This window comes from Danio aesculapii, chromosome 20, assembly GCF_903798145.1.
Source record: "Danio aesculapii chromosome 20, fDanAes4.1, whole genome shotgun sequence".
Classification (NCBI taxonomy): domain Eukaryota; kingdom Metazoa; phylum Chordata; class Actinopteri; order Cypriniformes; family Danionidae; genus Danio; species Danio aesculapii.
In genome coordinates, this window is record NC_079454.1 from 55,738,646 (window position 1) to 55,755,727 (window position 17,082).

Genomic DNA, 17,082 nt, shown 5'->3' on the forward strand with positions numbered 1-17,082 from the left:
TAGATGTGTAATGAAGTGTTGAGTGTGTGTGTTGAGTGTGTGTGTTGTGCTGGAGCTCCTCAATGGTTGGCATCATCTCTGCACAGCTCCTGGATCTCCTCAGTGGTGCTGCAGAATCTCTAGAGGCGTCATCATGAGCATCCCCAGGGGGAGATAAAGGACAGAGGAGATGATCAGCGTAACTGCTGTTCATAATGTGTCTGAACACCAGAGATTAATGTCAGTGTGAAGATGAAGAAGAGCTGTAGATGAAGACAGCAGATAAAGAAACACACATGTAGAGCATAGGAGTGCCTTTAACGCAGTGTCTGCTGCATTAAGACAAGAGGAGTGTGTACTACAGGTGGTTTGTCGAGCCCACTCACCTGTGTGCAGCACTCTCATGTGTCATGCCGTTATGTGCTGCAGTGTGTGTGTGTGTCACTACAGAGATGGGTCTTTACTCTAGTGTTGAGCTGAGAGAGTGTGTCTGAGCCTCACACATCATCAGGAAGGCTATTCCAGAGTTTAGGAGCCATAAATGAGAAGGCTCGACCTCCTTTAGTGGACTCTGCTAGTTTAGAGATGCCTGAGTTTAGAGATCTTGAAGAGCGGGTTGGGTTGTAGCGAGACTCAGATAAACAGGAGCTGGATTATTTTGTTTGTGTGTGTTCTCTATATCTTTCTCTCTCTGATGTGTGTGTTTGTGTGTCCGCAGGCGGAGTATGATCGAGTGTGTCGTGATGGCAGTCCTCAGGCAGTGTGTGAGCCATACCCGCGTGTGCCGCTGAAGCTCCCGCACAGTAAAGTGCTGTACCCGCCGGTGCTGCAGTACCCGCCGCTGCTGTGCCAGCCATCCCCGTACCAGCACCCGCCATCACAGCCCAGCCCACCCTACACCCCTGCAGGCGCACACTCACACACACACTCGCAGCCATCCTCGCCCTACGTCCCGCCCGGGGCCTACCCTCCGCCCAGCTGGGGCTCGCCCGCGGAGCAGCCCCCCCCTCGGGTGTCCCATGAGCAGTTCCGGGCAGCGCTGCAGCTGGTGGTGGAACCCGGTGACCCGCGCCAGGGCCTGGACAGCTTCCTGAAGATCGGCGAGGGCTCCACGGGCATCGTCTGCATCGCCACTGAGAAGCACAGCGGCAAACAGGTGGCGGTCAAGAAGATGGACCTGCGGAAACAGCAGCGGCGTGAGCTCCTGTTCAATGAGGTCAGACACTCAGATACATGACCACACCCACTTATGAATATTCATATGTATATTAGAGCTGGGTAAACATTAATTGCGTACAATATAAAAGTTGCCCTAACCCTGAATCACCATATTTATCATCACTTCTCAGTGAATGTAGACAGTTGTAGACATGTCTGAAATCATATTCTTCCACACTATATAGTACATTAGCATGTTCACACTCATAGTGTTGTTAAAACAGTACGTGAGGAGCTCCCGGATGACCTACTACTGCCAGTGAGATTCTGAAGTGTGCATCTAATAGACCAGGGTTATTCAATTAGTTTGTCATGGGGGTCAGTTCATGAAAAGCATCCCCAATGAGGGGCCGGAGAGATCTGACTTTCAATATATGTGAGGACACAACTTCATATTAGAGCCCATATGCTGTATTTTTGCTCCTTAACACACCCACGGTGGCTTTTCTTCATTAAAATGTGAATATATTGTGTTTTGAAACTACATAACCTCAGTGCACTGTACAACAGGCTTTATTACAAACATATTCAGATGTTGAAGCACAACAGAAGCTGTGCACTGCTTCAGTAGACTTCTTCTGCATTCAGACACATTCATATGTTCTGGTTTAAACTGGATAACAGTTATGGACACAGCGATTATAGATTTTGGGTTGTATGATTATAGCGTGTAGAGTAATCATGGTTTCACGGTTATCATGATCATTATGCGTTTATTAAATTCAGAACACCACTAGTCTGGAAAATCCTGAGAAAACTGCTTATATTTTAAAGTGTTTATTGCTGCTCAGTAACCAAATACAGCACTAAATAATACAGACTAACAATAGTCCATTTCTCTCTTTGGAAATAAATGAAGAAGCTTTTGATTTAAACATGAGGGGTCATTTCACAATGAAAATAACTGACAGAACACTGAATAAATCAATAAGAATAAGAATAAATAAAAACAGTGTTTGTCTAATGTTAATGTAAGCTTCATATTAGCTCAGTATTTAGATTAACTGTTGTTATCATCTGTGTTCATACATGCATGATCATTTTAATCATTTGTAATAATTCTTCTAACGTATCTTTTGTTTACATTGCACTGAAAGCCACGCACGACTCTCACCGCTACAGTGTGAGTGTGTCGGTCCGCTGGCGAGCCATGCGTGCCCCGCTCCCAATGTGCGCACGTCTCCATTGGAAATAATGAACTGGCGTGCAGAAAAATCGCAATATGTGAACGGCCCGCTGCCATAGTTAATCCAGTGTACGTGTGTATTAGCCTTGGTATACGCTCAGAACTTTAAACTAGCGCACAGTAGGGTATATGCAGAGCTAGTGTTTCTTCCCATACTGATAAACTTCCGGTGAACGGTTATTGTGAGTTTTTTTCCATTTTATACGGTTCCTTTAACAGCATGGATGTGGTAATGTAATTAAAATATAATCAGTTAAACAGACTTTAGCATTTATTTAGTTGCTCAAGCGTAATACGAAATGAAAAGCCGTTTACACACACGCACCTGTCAGGATCAGCAGGCTAGCGCAGAATCTCCATTGAATATACTGGGGTAAAATAAATGATCATATTATAAAGACACTGCTGAGGAACATGTAATTTAATGCCGTGCTTCGTGTACAATCTCAGACCCACTTTATATCAGATATCACTCAGCCAGTGGAGATTGCTGATTTTTAAGGAAAACAGACCTTAAACGCGCAGATTTTGTAACGGCAGACAGTTCACCGGAAGCACTTAACCCAGGTTACTGACAAATTAAAAGTCCTTTAGCACACTTCCGCATATACCCTATTGGCATATCTTTAGTTGCAGCAGTTTTGTTCAGTGCAACAGAAACATGGCTTTGAGAAGCCTTTACGATTAATTAACCGTGACGAATTAAAGTGCGGTTAATAGTGAAATCGGCTAATCTCTGCATCCCTGTTGACGATATCAGTGCACTGAACTGAAGCCTTTTCTACTAACATGTGCAAATGTTTTAGGCTACCGCACCACTCGCTTAATGTCAGGTGACCCACACTCTTTGCAGCCTTTAACTGCAGCCCGTGCTGTATTGAACAGACGTGCATCACTTCATCACTATAGCGGCCGCTTTTCCACTGAACTAAATGTATTTCTGATCTGGTCACACTATTCGGAGGGCCGGAACAAACTGCCCCGGGGGCTGGGTTGAATTGAATAGACCCTTTTCACAATGACGTCACTTCACTTCCCCCTATCAGCAACACAGTGTATTTTCAGTTCCGGTTTACCTTGAATGGGAGATTTCTCTGGAAAATGTACAAATAAACATATTAACATTGCAGGATCTGATTTAAGACTATTATTGGTATTGGGCATGTGTCCTAATGCTTCTCTTTCAACACTGACCTGCTTTCTGAGTTTGAAAATGATTTTTAAGTTATCAGGAATAGGAATAAACTATTGATTATCAAGGAAAAGCACACTTCTTACAGTTTTCTCAGTGGCTTTGGTGCATTTCTCACTACACTATTTACATTTGTAACACTATTTACATTTGTAACACTATTTACATTCACAACACTATTTACATTCGTAACACTATTTACATTCGTAACACTATTTACATTCGCAACACTATTTACATTCGCAACACTATTTACATTTGTAACACTATTTACATTCACAACACTATTTACATTCACAACACTATTTACATTTGTAACACTATTTACATTCACAACACTATTTACATTCACAACACTATTTACATTTGTAACACTATTTACATTCACAACACTATTTACATTTGTAACACTATTTACATTCGCAACACTATTTACATTCGTAACACTATTTACATTTGTAACACTATTTACATTTGTAACACTATTTACATTCACAACACTATTTACATTCACAACACTATTTACATTTGTAACACTATTTACATTCACAACACTATTTACATTCACAACACTATTTACATTTGTAACACTATTTACATTCGCAACACTATTTACATTCGTAACACTATTTACATTTGTAACACTATTTACATTTGTAACACTATTTACATTCGTAACACTATTTACATTTGCAACACTATTTACATTTGCAACACTATTTACATTCGTAACACTATTTACATTCGTAACACTATTTACATTTGTAACACTATTTACATTCGTAACACTATTTACATTTGTAACACTATTTACATTCGTAACACTATTTACATTCGCAACACTATTTACATTCGCAACACTATTTACATTTGTAACACTATTTACATTTGTAACACTATTTACATTTGTAACACTATTTACATTCGTAACACTATTTACATTCGCAACACTATTTACATTCGCAACACTATTTACATTTGTAACACTATTTACATTTGTAACACTATTTACATTTGTAACACTATTTACATTCGTAACACTATTTACATTCACAACACTATTTACATTTGTAACACTATTTACATTTGTAACACTATTTACATTCGCAACACTATTTACATTTGTAACACTATTTACATTTGTAACACTATTTACATTTGTAACACTATTTACATTTGTAACACTATTTACATTCGCAACACTATTTACATTTGTAACACTATTTACATTTGTAACACTATTTACATTCGCAACACTATTTACATTCGCAACACTATTTACATTCGTAACACTATTTACATTTGTAACACTATTTACATTTGCAACACTATTTACATTTGTAACACTATTTACATTCGTAACACTATTTACATTCACAACACTATTTACATTCGTAACACTATTTACATTCACAACACTATTTACATTCGTAACACTATTTACATTTGTAACACTATTTACATTCGCAACACTATTTACATTTGTAACACTATTTACATTTGTAACACTATTTACATTCACAACACTATTTACATTCACAACACTATTTACATTCGTAACACTATTTACATTCGCAACACTATTTACATTCACAACACTATTTACATTCGTAACACTATTTACATTCACAACACTATTTACATTCGCAACACTATTTACATTCGTAACACTATTTACATTTGTAACACTATTTACATTCACAACACTATTTACATTCACAACACTATTTACATTCGTAACACTATTTACATTCGTAACACTATTTACATTCACAACACTATTTACATTTGTAACACTATTTACATTTGTAACACTATTTACATTTGTAACACTATTTACATTCGCAACACTATTTACATTTGTAACACTATTTACATTCGCAACACTATTTACATTCGTAACACTATTTACATTCACAACACTATTTACATTCGTAACACTATTTACATTCGTAACACTATTTACATTTGTAACACTATTTACATTTGTAACACTATTTACATTCGCAACACTATTTACATTTGTAACACTATTTACATTTGTAACACTATTTACATTCACAACACTATTTACATTCACAACACTATTTACATTTGTAACACTATTTACATTTGTAACACTATTTACATTTGTAACACTATTTACATTCACAACACTATTTACATTCACAACACTATTTACATTCGCAACACTATTTACATTTGTAACACTATTTACATTCACAACACTATTTACATTCGTAACACTATTTACATTCACAACACTATTTACATTTGTAACACTATTTACATTTGTAACACTATTTACATTCGCAACACTATTTACATTTGTAACACTATTTACATTCGTAACACTATTTACATTCACAACACTATTTACATTTGTAACACTATTTACATTCACAACACTATTTACATTTGTAACACTATTTACATTCGCAACACTATTTACATTCGTAACACTATTTACATTTGTAACACTATTTACATTTGTAACACTATTTACATTTGTAACACTATTTACATTTGTAACACTATTTACATTCGCAACACTATTTACATTTGTAACACTATTTACATTCGTAACACTATTTACATTCACAACACTATTTACATTTGTAACACTATTTACATTCACAACACTATTTACATTTGTAACACTATTTACATTCGTAACACTATTTACATTCACAACACTATTTACATTCGCAACACTATTTACATTCACAACACTATTTACATTCGCAACACTATTTACATTCGTAACACTATTTACATTCACAACACTATTTACATTCACAACACTATTTACATTTGTAACACTATTTACATTTGTAACACTATTTACATTCACAACACTATTTACATTCACAACACTATTTACATTTGTAACACTATTTACATTCACAACACTATTTACATTTGTAACACTATTTACATTTGTAACACTATTTACATTCACAACACTATTTACATTAGTTGTGAGAAATGCACCAAAGCCACTGAGGAAACTGTAATTAAGTTTATTTCCTCAATAACATTTATTTTTACTTTATTTCTGCTCTAAATATAAGTTTATATGATCTGTTATATATAAATGTTCCAGCATGAGTACAGTTCTTTATTAAATCTTCTTAATTACCTGCTTATTACGTCTATAATGCAGATTCATCATTTATTATTCATTGATCCATTAATGTATTGTTCAGTTTCTCCATTTGAATGAATTATTTATGTCCTACCGCCACCTTTTGGGTGGATTTAATTTGATATTAGTTCTACCTTTTAATTAATGATGCCACAGATAAATTTATAATCTAATAATACTGAATTAAATGTTGTCTTCTTGGTGTTATTTTTGCAATTGTTAATTTTTTAAATGATTTTGTTTGATTATGAAGAGTCACACACAGCATTATTACTCTATTTTATTTCATTTGAATAGTAAATAGACATATGTTTTATGTTCATGAATAAAATCCCTATATAGGAATACATGGCAGAGAATGAGCAGTAGAATGTGAATAATATGAATGTGTTTGTGAATCAGCTGTCCACTGTAAACAACCATACAGTTCAGCAGCCGTGTAAACATCTGAAATCTGAAGTCCATACCAGCTTCATCTGCAGTAAAGACAGCAACACAAAGCAATAGGCTCTGTTTAAAGTCCCATTTTCTTGATTCAAGCAGAAATCTGGCTGATCCGTAAGTTTTTTTTAGATGTCAGACGTCTCACCATGAATGCAGACAACTGAAAACAGCCGTAGTCACAGTCTAAGTGTATCTGTAGTGAATATACAGCTGACTGGGTGAGTTCTCTATAGGGATTTCTGTGTAGTAGTCACGATACACAGCGTGGAGTGAAACCGGACACCGCATGACGTCATGTGAAAAGGGTCTGTTGAATATTGAATAAACAATACATCTGTCGCTATGGTGACGCCTGTAGCTCCGCCCTCTTCTGTAAAGAGCGCTCTTCAGCCAGTCTTGACGGTGTGTTTGCGTGTGCAGGTGGTCATCATGAGGGATTACCATCATGAAAATGTGGTGGACATGTACAACAGCTACCTGGTGGGAGACGAGCTCTGGGTCGTCATGGAGTTCCTGGAGGGCGGAGCTTTGACTGACATCGTCACGCACACCAGGTAAGAGCCAATCAGAATCCCCCACTCGTAAGAGAGATAATCACTGTGGACCATTCAGAAGAGGATGAAGGGTGCAGGGGTCAAAATAAGTCTGTTTATAACACACTTCTGAGTGGCCTTAACCAGACGATTATAGAGGAGGGGCTCCATCGCACATTTTGCTCGTTATTTGAAGCCCACATTACACATTCATCCATTTATTTTTGCATGTTTGTGTTTAGCCTGTGTGTGTGTGTGTGTGTTATGGGTCTGGCGTGTGTCTACATTTATTAAATGGATTTGTCGTGTGTAAACACTTCTAGTTTTCATTGTGTGTTCATTGTTATACTAAGTTTGAGCAAAGGATCAAGGGAGCCTGCACTGTAGTGTCCATCAGTTGTACTCTTAAAGTCCTAATTAATCCATCTTTGTAGTAACGATGCTTCAACATGGCGGTGTTTGTTCTGCAGTGCCCTCTGGAGGGCGCTGTACCCGTTTGCAGCGCAGTGAATCTCCACAGAAATGATTGTTTTGAGCGTGATTAACAGTGTCTGATCTGATCTAATGTGACGCTGATTCTCTGTAATTATCTGAACACTGAGCTGAGGATGATGGTGATGCTGAAAGTTTGCGTTCGCGAGTGTGTCGTGCTGTCCGCCTGTGTGTGTGTGTGTGTGTGTGATCGCTCTGATAATTACAGTAATTGGCGTTGTTCGTCAGTCCTCGGTGCTGCTGTGGGCTGTAATTGCAGGTTTTCTGGAGCTCCTGTCGCTTCATTTCTCTGCTTTAGCTCAGTGTTTGTTTCATTGTGATGAGCACTGCAGATCCCTCAGTAGACGGCTTCACCAGCAGCACACTAGTGCACTAGATTCTGTCAGATGATGGTTATTAGTGGAAATAAATCAGCAGTGGAGCGTTGAGCAGCTCCAGAACACAGACCAGTGTCTGTAGAGCAGGATTTATTGATTATGATAGTGGATCATCTATATACTGACACATATTTCAGCATCTATAACTGTTGAACAGAATGTTGGCTTGCTTTTCTGCATTAGTGGCTGACTGCAGTGTTTGAATATTGTGTGTTTGTGTGTGTGTGTGTGTGTGTGTGTGTGTGTGTGTGTGTGTGTGTGTGTGTGTTGTACAGTGTGTCAGATGATTGCGTGTCGCTCAGCCGGATGAGCTTTGAGTTATTAATGCAGAATCTGGAGGTGTTGAAGGAGGATCACAGTATAATACGGATTAGACATTCACATATGAAACTGACACGTGTGTGTGTGTGTGTGTGTGTGTGTGTGTGTGTGTGTGTGTGTGTGTGTGTGTGTGTGTGTGTGTGTGTGTGTGTGTGTGTGTGTGCTCCTGTCATCTATCATGAAACGCCTGAATCCAGCAGAGATACTGACCTGTTTATTCCAGATGTAAAGCGCTCCAGACTGATGTTCATTTCTTCTCTGCACTACAGTACTGTTATTAATGCGTTTGGGTCTGAAACTCAGATCATTCAAGACTGAAACAGCTTCAAATGGACTTTTATTCTGCATCTGTGTCCTGGTTATGTTGATTTAATTCAGTATTTGAGTTTATTCTTATCTGTTGGCCCAAATACACTCGTCTCTGGACATTGCTGGACCACTGCTCTTCAAGAACACTGGATCTTACACATTTGACAACAAGATGTCCATCCTTTCAGAATCACACGTGTGACGCTTCATGTCAGATTAATGTCAGAGATGCTGGAGGATTATTCAGATATGGATCACAGATGTTAAAAAGCGGTTCAGAAATGATTCAGTTCGCAGTGTTGTTCACAGATGAGGAATGTGAACTGATCAAACCTTCAGGATTTACATTATATTTCACTGTTCTCTGTATTCCCTCACTGCTGAGTCTCCATCTTTAACACACAGAGACTGTGTGTGTGTGTGTGTGTGTGTGTGTGTGTGTGTGCGTGTGTGTGTGTGTGTGTATGTGGCTTCAGTTTGAGACAGACGCGTCCTTCATGGATCCTCCAGTGCTTTTTTAATCGCGCACACACACACACACACACACCACACACACACACACACACACACACACACACACACACACACACACACACACACACGCACACACACACACACACACACACACACACACACACAGACAGACATTAGTGTTGAGGAGGAACACATGGCTGCGTGTTCCCCTCCAGTGCAGCCGCAGCCGCAGGCAAGACAGATGAGAGCGCAGCCGACAGCTGGCTTTACACCACACACACACACACACACACACACACACACACACACACACACACACACACACATCAGGTTAGTTTGTTCAGACTGTGCTCTGGTTAGTCAATTCACCTTTATATCTACAGAAAATGGATTCAATATCTGATAACAGTTAATGTGTGTGGGGCATGTTGAGCTCGTCAGGCAGGCAGAACACTCATGATGGAGACCCCTGGATAAGGGGAAACAGACCAACACTAGTGTATGTTTGTCAGAGGTATTATAAGCTGGGTCATTTGGTGTTTCTGTGTGGAGTTTGCATGTTCTCCCCGTGTTGGTGTGGGTTTCCTCCGGGTGCTCCGGTTTCCCCCACAGTCCAAACACATGTGCTATAGGGGGACTGATCAACTAAACTGGCCGTAGTGTATGAGTGTGTGTGTGTGAACGAGTGTGTATGGGTGTTTCCCAGTGATGGGTTGCAGATGGAAGGGCATCCGCTGTGTAAAACATATGCTGGAATAGTTGGCGGTTCATTCCGCTGTGGTGATCCCTGATGAGTAAAGAGACTAAGCTGAAGGAAAAGGAATGAATGAATGAATGATCTATTAATTCTGTCATACAGATGATCAGGTTAAGAGGAGATATAAAGTTGTGTATCATCAGCATAACAGTGGAAGCTAACTGCATGTTGTGTAATGATATCACCTAACACTAGCATATACGGTACCAGAACTGAGCCTAGGGGTACCCCACAGTGTACTGTTGACTGATATGAAGCCTCTTTATTTACTGATTGGAGAACCAAGCCAATGTAATTTATCACTCACTCACTTTACTTTGGTTTAGTCTCTGGTTTATCAATGGTTGCCACAGTGGAATGAACCAGCAATCATTTTTACACAGAGTATGCTGTTCCAGTGCCCCGAACCCCAGTGCTGCCCCCAGTAATCTATAATAAACTGAAACACAGCAGAACATCATCTTCAAGCCCATCCAGGGGAATATTATGATCAACTGTTTAATGGAGAGAAGCTTCCATGATCAGCTGGTGAGAGTAGGTCATGATGAGTGCTGTTTTACTGCTGTCAAGTGCTGGAATCCTGCTTTTCGAGCAGATCTTGATTTTCTCTCAGAGCAAACATAATTGTTAGTTGCTCAGTTCTGCTGCAGAATCTGGATCAGTGGTTAGTGAAGCTTCTGCTTTAGTACAGCTGAAATTACTGCTGTACAAACACACACTGACAGCAGAAACATCTGAACACGAGCTCAAGCAGTACTTCTGTTCCCTCTTTCAATATAACGGAGGTTACATATATATACAGCCAGGCCCAGAAATACTGGGACATCAACACAATTCTAGCATTTTTGATCACAGAGACATCAGCAGACGCTGGGTTTCATCACTGGTGGTGCTCTGCCAGGCCTCTACAGCAAGTGTCTTCAGCTCCTGATTGTTCTTGGGGGCATTTCTCCTTCAGTTTTGTCTTCAGCAAGTGAAATGCATGCTCAATCAGATTCAGGTCAGGTGATTGACTTGGCCATTGCGTAACGTTCCACTTCTTTCCCTTCAAAAACTCTGTGGTCGCTTTTGCAGTATGCTTTGGGTCATTCTCCATCTGCACTGTGAAGCGCCGTCCAGTGAGGCTGAATATGAGCAGAAGATATTGCCTGAAACACTTCAGAATTGATCCTGCTGCTTTATTCAGCATCACATCATCAATAAATTCAAGAAAGCCAGTTCCATTGACAGCCATACATGCCCACGCCATGACACTACTACCACCACGCTCCACTGCTTAGGACCATGAGCAGGTTCTCTCCTTCTCCACACTCTTCACTTCCCATCACTCTGGTATCAGTTTGTCTTGGTCTCATCTGCCCACAGGATGTTGTTCCAGCACTGTGAAGGCTTTTTCAGAACTCTAATCTGGCCTTCCTGTTTTTGTGGCTCACCAATGGTTTACATCTTGTTGTGAACATCTTTGTGTTTTCAGCCTAATGATGGCTTGCTTGATTGATAGTGACAGCTCTTTGGATCTCATCTTGAGAGTTGACAGCAACAGATTCCAAATGCAAACAGCACACTTGAAATAAACTCTTGGACACACCTGGCCATGGAACCGCTGAGAAGACAATTGTCTCATTATTTTTGGTCCCTTAACAAATAGGAGGCACATATGCAAAACTGTTGTAATTCCTACAGCGTTCACCTGATTTGGATGTCAATACCCGCAAACTAAAGCTGACAGTCTGCAGTTAAAGCACATCTTGGTCCTTTTATTTCATCCATTGTGTTTACTTATAGAGCCAAAACAGTTTTAATTGTGCCCATGTCCCAATACTTATGGACATGACTGTATAGGGGTTATTTATGATGTGTTTGTTGACAGGATGAATGAGGAACAGATCGCCACCGTGTGTCTGTCAGTGTTGAAGGCGCTCTCATATCTGCACACTCAGGGCGTCATTCACAGAGATATCAAGAGTGACTCCATCCTACTGACCAGTGACGGGCGGGTACGTGAAGTCTTCATTTCATTATATTTGATCTTGTTATAAGTATTGACTCATTTATTTCAGTGGTTGAACTGTTGAACTCAAGCTGTGATGTATGTGGATGTGTTCTCTGCTCCAGATCAAACTGTCTGACTTCGGCTTCTGCGCTCAAGTGTCTAAAGAGGTTCCCAAGAGGAAGTCTTTAGTGGGGACGCCGTACTGGATGGCTCCAGAGGTCATCTCCAGGTTACCCTATGGCACTGAGGTACTCCAGTCTCCGTGACCTCTGAACTGTGACTTCTGACTTGTGCTGCTGAGTCTAACCAGTCTGTGTGTGTAGGTGGACATCTGGTCTCTGGGCATCATGGTGATAGAGATGGTGGATGGAGAACCACCATATTTCAACGAGCCGCCACTGCAGGCCATGCGAAGAATACGAGACAACCTGCCACCCCGACTCAAGGAGTCTCACAAGGTGAAGAGCCTTAACACACAACCATAACATCTTAGACCCAGTCAAAGTGACCCCCTAATCACAATGACCCCCAACCCTAAACAGTGTCCTCAAAATCTTAGACACAATAAGCCCCCATTCCTAAATCACAGTGACACTCCAATACTAACCACAATGTCCTACTTAACATAATCACAGTGAGCCCCCTAGCCATAATAACAATGATCCCCCTAACCCTAATAACAGTGGCTCCCCTAATCCTGATAACAGTGAGCCTCCTAACTCTAATAAAAATGACCCCCCAACCCTAATCACAGTGACCCCCAACACTAATAATAGTGACCCCCTAACAATAATAACAGTGACCCCCTAACCCTAATATCAGTGACCCCCTAACCACAATAACAGTAAGCCCCCTAACTCTAATAATAATGACCCCCCAACACTAATAACAGTGACCCCCTAACAATAATAACAGTGACCCCCTAACCCTAATAACAGTGACCCCCTAACCATAATAACAGTAAGCCCTCTATGCCTAATAATAGTGACTCCCTAAACCCTAATAACAGTGACCCCCCAACACTAATAACAGTGACCCCCTAAACCCTAATAACAGTGACCCCCTAACACTAATAAGACTGACCCCCTAAACCCTAATAAGAGTAACCTCTAACACTAATAACAATAACTCCCTAAACCCTAATAACAGTGACCCCCTAAACCCTAATAACAGTGGCCCCTTAAACCCTAATAACTGTGACCCCCTAACACTAATAACAGTGACCGCCCTAACACTAATAACAGTGTCCCCCTAAACCCTAATAACAGTGACCCCATAACACTAATAACAGTGACCCCCTAACCAAAATAACAGTAAGCCCCCTATGCCTAATAATAGTGACTCCCTAAACCCTAATAACAGTGACCCCCCAACACTAATAACAGTGACCCCCCAACACTAATAACAGTGACCCCCTAAACCCTAATAACAGTGACCCCCCTAACACTAATAAGACTGACCCCCTAAACCCTAATAAGAGTAACCTCTAACACTAATAACAATAACTCCCTAAACCCTAATAACAGTGACCCCCTAAACCCTAATAACAGTGGCCCCTTAAACCCTAATAACTGTGGCCCCTTAAACCCTAATAACTGTGACCCCCTAACACTAATAACAGTGACCGCCCTAACACTAATAACAGTGTCCCCCTAAACCCTAATAACAGTGACCCCATAACACTAATAACAGTGACCCCCTAACCAAAATAACAGTAAGCCCCCTATGCCTAATAATAGTGACTCCCTAAACCCTAATAACAGTGACCCCCCAACACTAATAACAGTGACCCCCCAACACTAATAACAGTGACCCCCTAAACCCTAATAACAGTGACCCCCTAACACTAATAAGACTGACCCCCTAAACCCTAATAAGAGTAACCTCTAACACTAATAACAATAACTCCCTAAACCCTAATAACAGTGACCCCCTAAACCCTATTAACAGTGGCCCCTTAAACCCTAATAACTGTGACCCCCTAACACTAATAACAGTGACCCCCTAACACTAATAACATTCACCCCCTATACCCTAATAAGTGGGACCCTCTAACACTAATACCAGTGACCCCCTAACACTAATAACAGTGACCCCCTAAACCCTAATAACAGTGACCCCCTAACACTAATAACAGTGACCCCCTAAACCCTAATAAGAGGGACCCCCTAACACTAATAACAGTGGCCTCCTAAACCCTAATAACAGCGACCCCCTAACACTAACAGTGACCCCCTAAACCCTAATAAGAGGGACCCCCTAACACTAATAACAGTGGCCCCCTGAACCCTAATAACAGTGACCCCCTAACACTAATAACAGTGACCCCCTAACACTAATAACAGTGACCCCCTAAACCCTAATAACAGTGACCCCCTAACCACAATAACAGTGACCCCCTAAACCCTAATAAGAGGGACCCCCTAACACTAATAACAGTGACCCCCTAAACCCTAATAACAGTGACCCCATAACCACAATAACAGTGACCCCCTAAACCCTAATAACAGTGACCCCCTAACACTAATAACAGTGACCCCCTAACCCTAATAACAGTGACCCCCTAACACTAATAACAGTGACCCCCCCAACACTAATAACAGTGACCCCCTAAACCCTAATAACAATGACCCCCTAACACTAATAACAGTGACCCCCTAACACTAATAACAGTGACCCCCTAAACCCTAATAAGAGGGACCCTCTAACACTAATAACAGTGACCCCCTAAACCCCTAATAACAGTGACCCCCTAACACTAATAACAGTGACCCCCCCCCAACACTAATAACAGTGACCCCCTAAACCCTAATAACAATGACCCCCTAACACTAATAACAGTGACCCCCTAAACCCTAATAATAGTGACCCCCTAACACTAATAACAGTGACCCCCTAAACCCTAATAAGAGGGACCCTCTAACACTAATAACAGTGACCCCCTCAGCCACTCAGACAGAGAACATGAGGCTTCATTTCTGCAGCGCTTGATCAACCTTGATGTGTTTCGACTAGCATGAGCTTCTGCAGTTTTAGCACATCGCCCCCTAGGGCTCAGGAGAGATGACATGAGCCTGGTTTCTGCTCAGTTTCTTTACTCTATGGTCCTGATAGGTCTCCTCAGATTAGGCTCCTAAGTTCAGTGTTTAGAGCATGTTGAGGAAGCAGTGTGTGTTTGATGCTCATGGATCAAACCCTTTTGATTGACTCCACTGCATCTGAACACATGGCCTCTAAACGTCTGTCATTATAGTCGCATGAAGACAACACAGCTTTATTTTGAACAGCTCCATCTACTGGTCACAGTGATGACTTGTGGCATTAGTGAGTGTGTTATGATGTTCTGCAGGTGTGAGAGTCGTCCCTGTCAGACATTACCCCAGTGCTGTTGAGCAGACTGATGAGTTTCCGGTTCTGCTGGGGGAGTCAGACAGTCAGAAACTACTATTACTAAAAGACTGAAATCTGTGTGTGTGTGTGTGTGTGTGTGTGTGTGTGTGTGTGTGTGTGTGTGTGTGTGCAGGTGTCGTCGGTGCTGCGGGCATTCCTGGAGCTGATGCTGGTGCGAGAGCCTTCCCAGCGGGCGTCAGCACTGGAGCTCCTGCAGAACCCCTTTCTGAAACTGGCGGGACCCCCAGCCTGCATCGTCCCACTAATGCGGCACTACCGGCCCCGCTAACACACACACACACACACACACACACACTCTCACCCTGTATTCTAGCTGTGCTGTAAGTGGCCTGTACAGTTTTGATAAGCTCCAGTATTTTGTGGTGGTGTTCTCCATGGTCAGACAGGCAGAGTCACACAAACACACGCATGCACTCACGCACACACACACACACAGTCCTGCTGATATGAATATGAATAATACGTTTCCTACAGTTTGTGTGTGTGTGCAGATGGAGGTGCAGACACACACACAGAGGACTCTGATATATTTCTGTACTGTACATTTGTAGAGGCTGCACCCCCCCCCCCCCACCCTGTTTATACACTCTTTGATTTCTGACTCAGTAGTGTGGCCTTCTTCATCTCACACACACACGCTCACACACACACCCATGCTCACACACACTCATCCTCTTCCAGCAATACCTGATGTGTTCAGCACAATAACCTGAGCAGACGTGTGTGTGTGTGCGTGCGTGTGTGTGTGTGTGTGCGTGTGTGTGTGTGTGTGCGTGTGTGTGTGTGTGTGTGTGTGTGTGTGTGTGTGTGTGTGTGTGTGTGTGTGTTTGTGTCTCACTGTGAGCATCTGAACTGTAGAGATCAGCAGATCAGCTGATCCGCTTCATGTTTGTACAGTGACCCACGTGTGTGTGTGTGTGTGTGTGTGTGTGTGTGTCCAAGAACTGCTCAATAAACTACACACCGCAGCAGAGGCTGAGTGTACTGTATCCTTCACACACACACACCCAGACACATATCCCCTAACCATAACAACAAACATGTTCACACACACACACACACACACACACACACGCACACACACACCCGCACAGGTCCAGTTCAATGCCTCAGTCTGCTGTAGTGATTCTCTCAGTGCTGTGTGTCCTGTTTCTGGTGTTTTACACTGGTGTCCTGAAGAAGATCCAGTCAGACATGATGTGCTGTCATCAGGGCACAGGTCAGAGACATCAGACTTCATTGATCAGA

At 41.4% G+C, this 17,082-nt stretch overlaps 1 protein-coding gene across 3 annotated transcripts in view; it reads left to right on the top strand.

Moving 5' to 3' along the window:
- pak5 (p21 protein (Cdc42/Rac)-activated kinase 5) overlaps nucleotides 1-16,808 on the top strand; it is a 55,251-nt gene extending 38,443 nt beyond the window's left edge. For all 3 annotated transcript variants that reach the window (XM_056480994.1, XM_056480996.1, XM_056480995.1), the window contains 6 exons: nucleotides 698-1,195; nucleotides 7,588-7,721; nucleotides 12,301-12,427; nucleotides 12,546-12,671; nucleotides 12,747-12,881; nucleotides 15,947-16,808. In XM_056480994.1, coding sequence (XP_056336969.1) covers nucleotides 698-1,195; nucleotides 7,588-7,721; nucleotides 12,301-12,427; nucleotides 12,546-12,671; nucleotides 12,747-12,881; nucleotides 15,947-16,102 — 1,176 coding nt within the window. In that variant the 3' untranslated portion in view covers nucleotides 16,103-16,808. The remainder of the gene's footprint in view (nucleotides 1-697; nucleotides 1,196-7,587; nucleotides 7,722-12,300; nucleotides 12,428-12,545; nucleotides 12,672-12,746; nucleotides 12,882-15,946) is intronic.
- The last annotated feature ends 274 nt before the right edge of the window (nucleotides 16,809-17,082 follow it).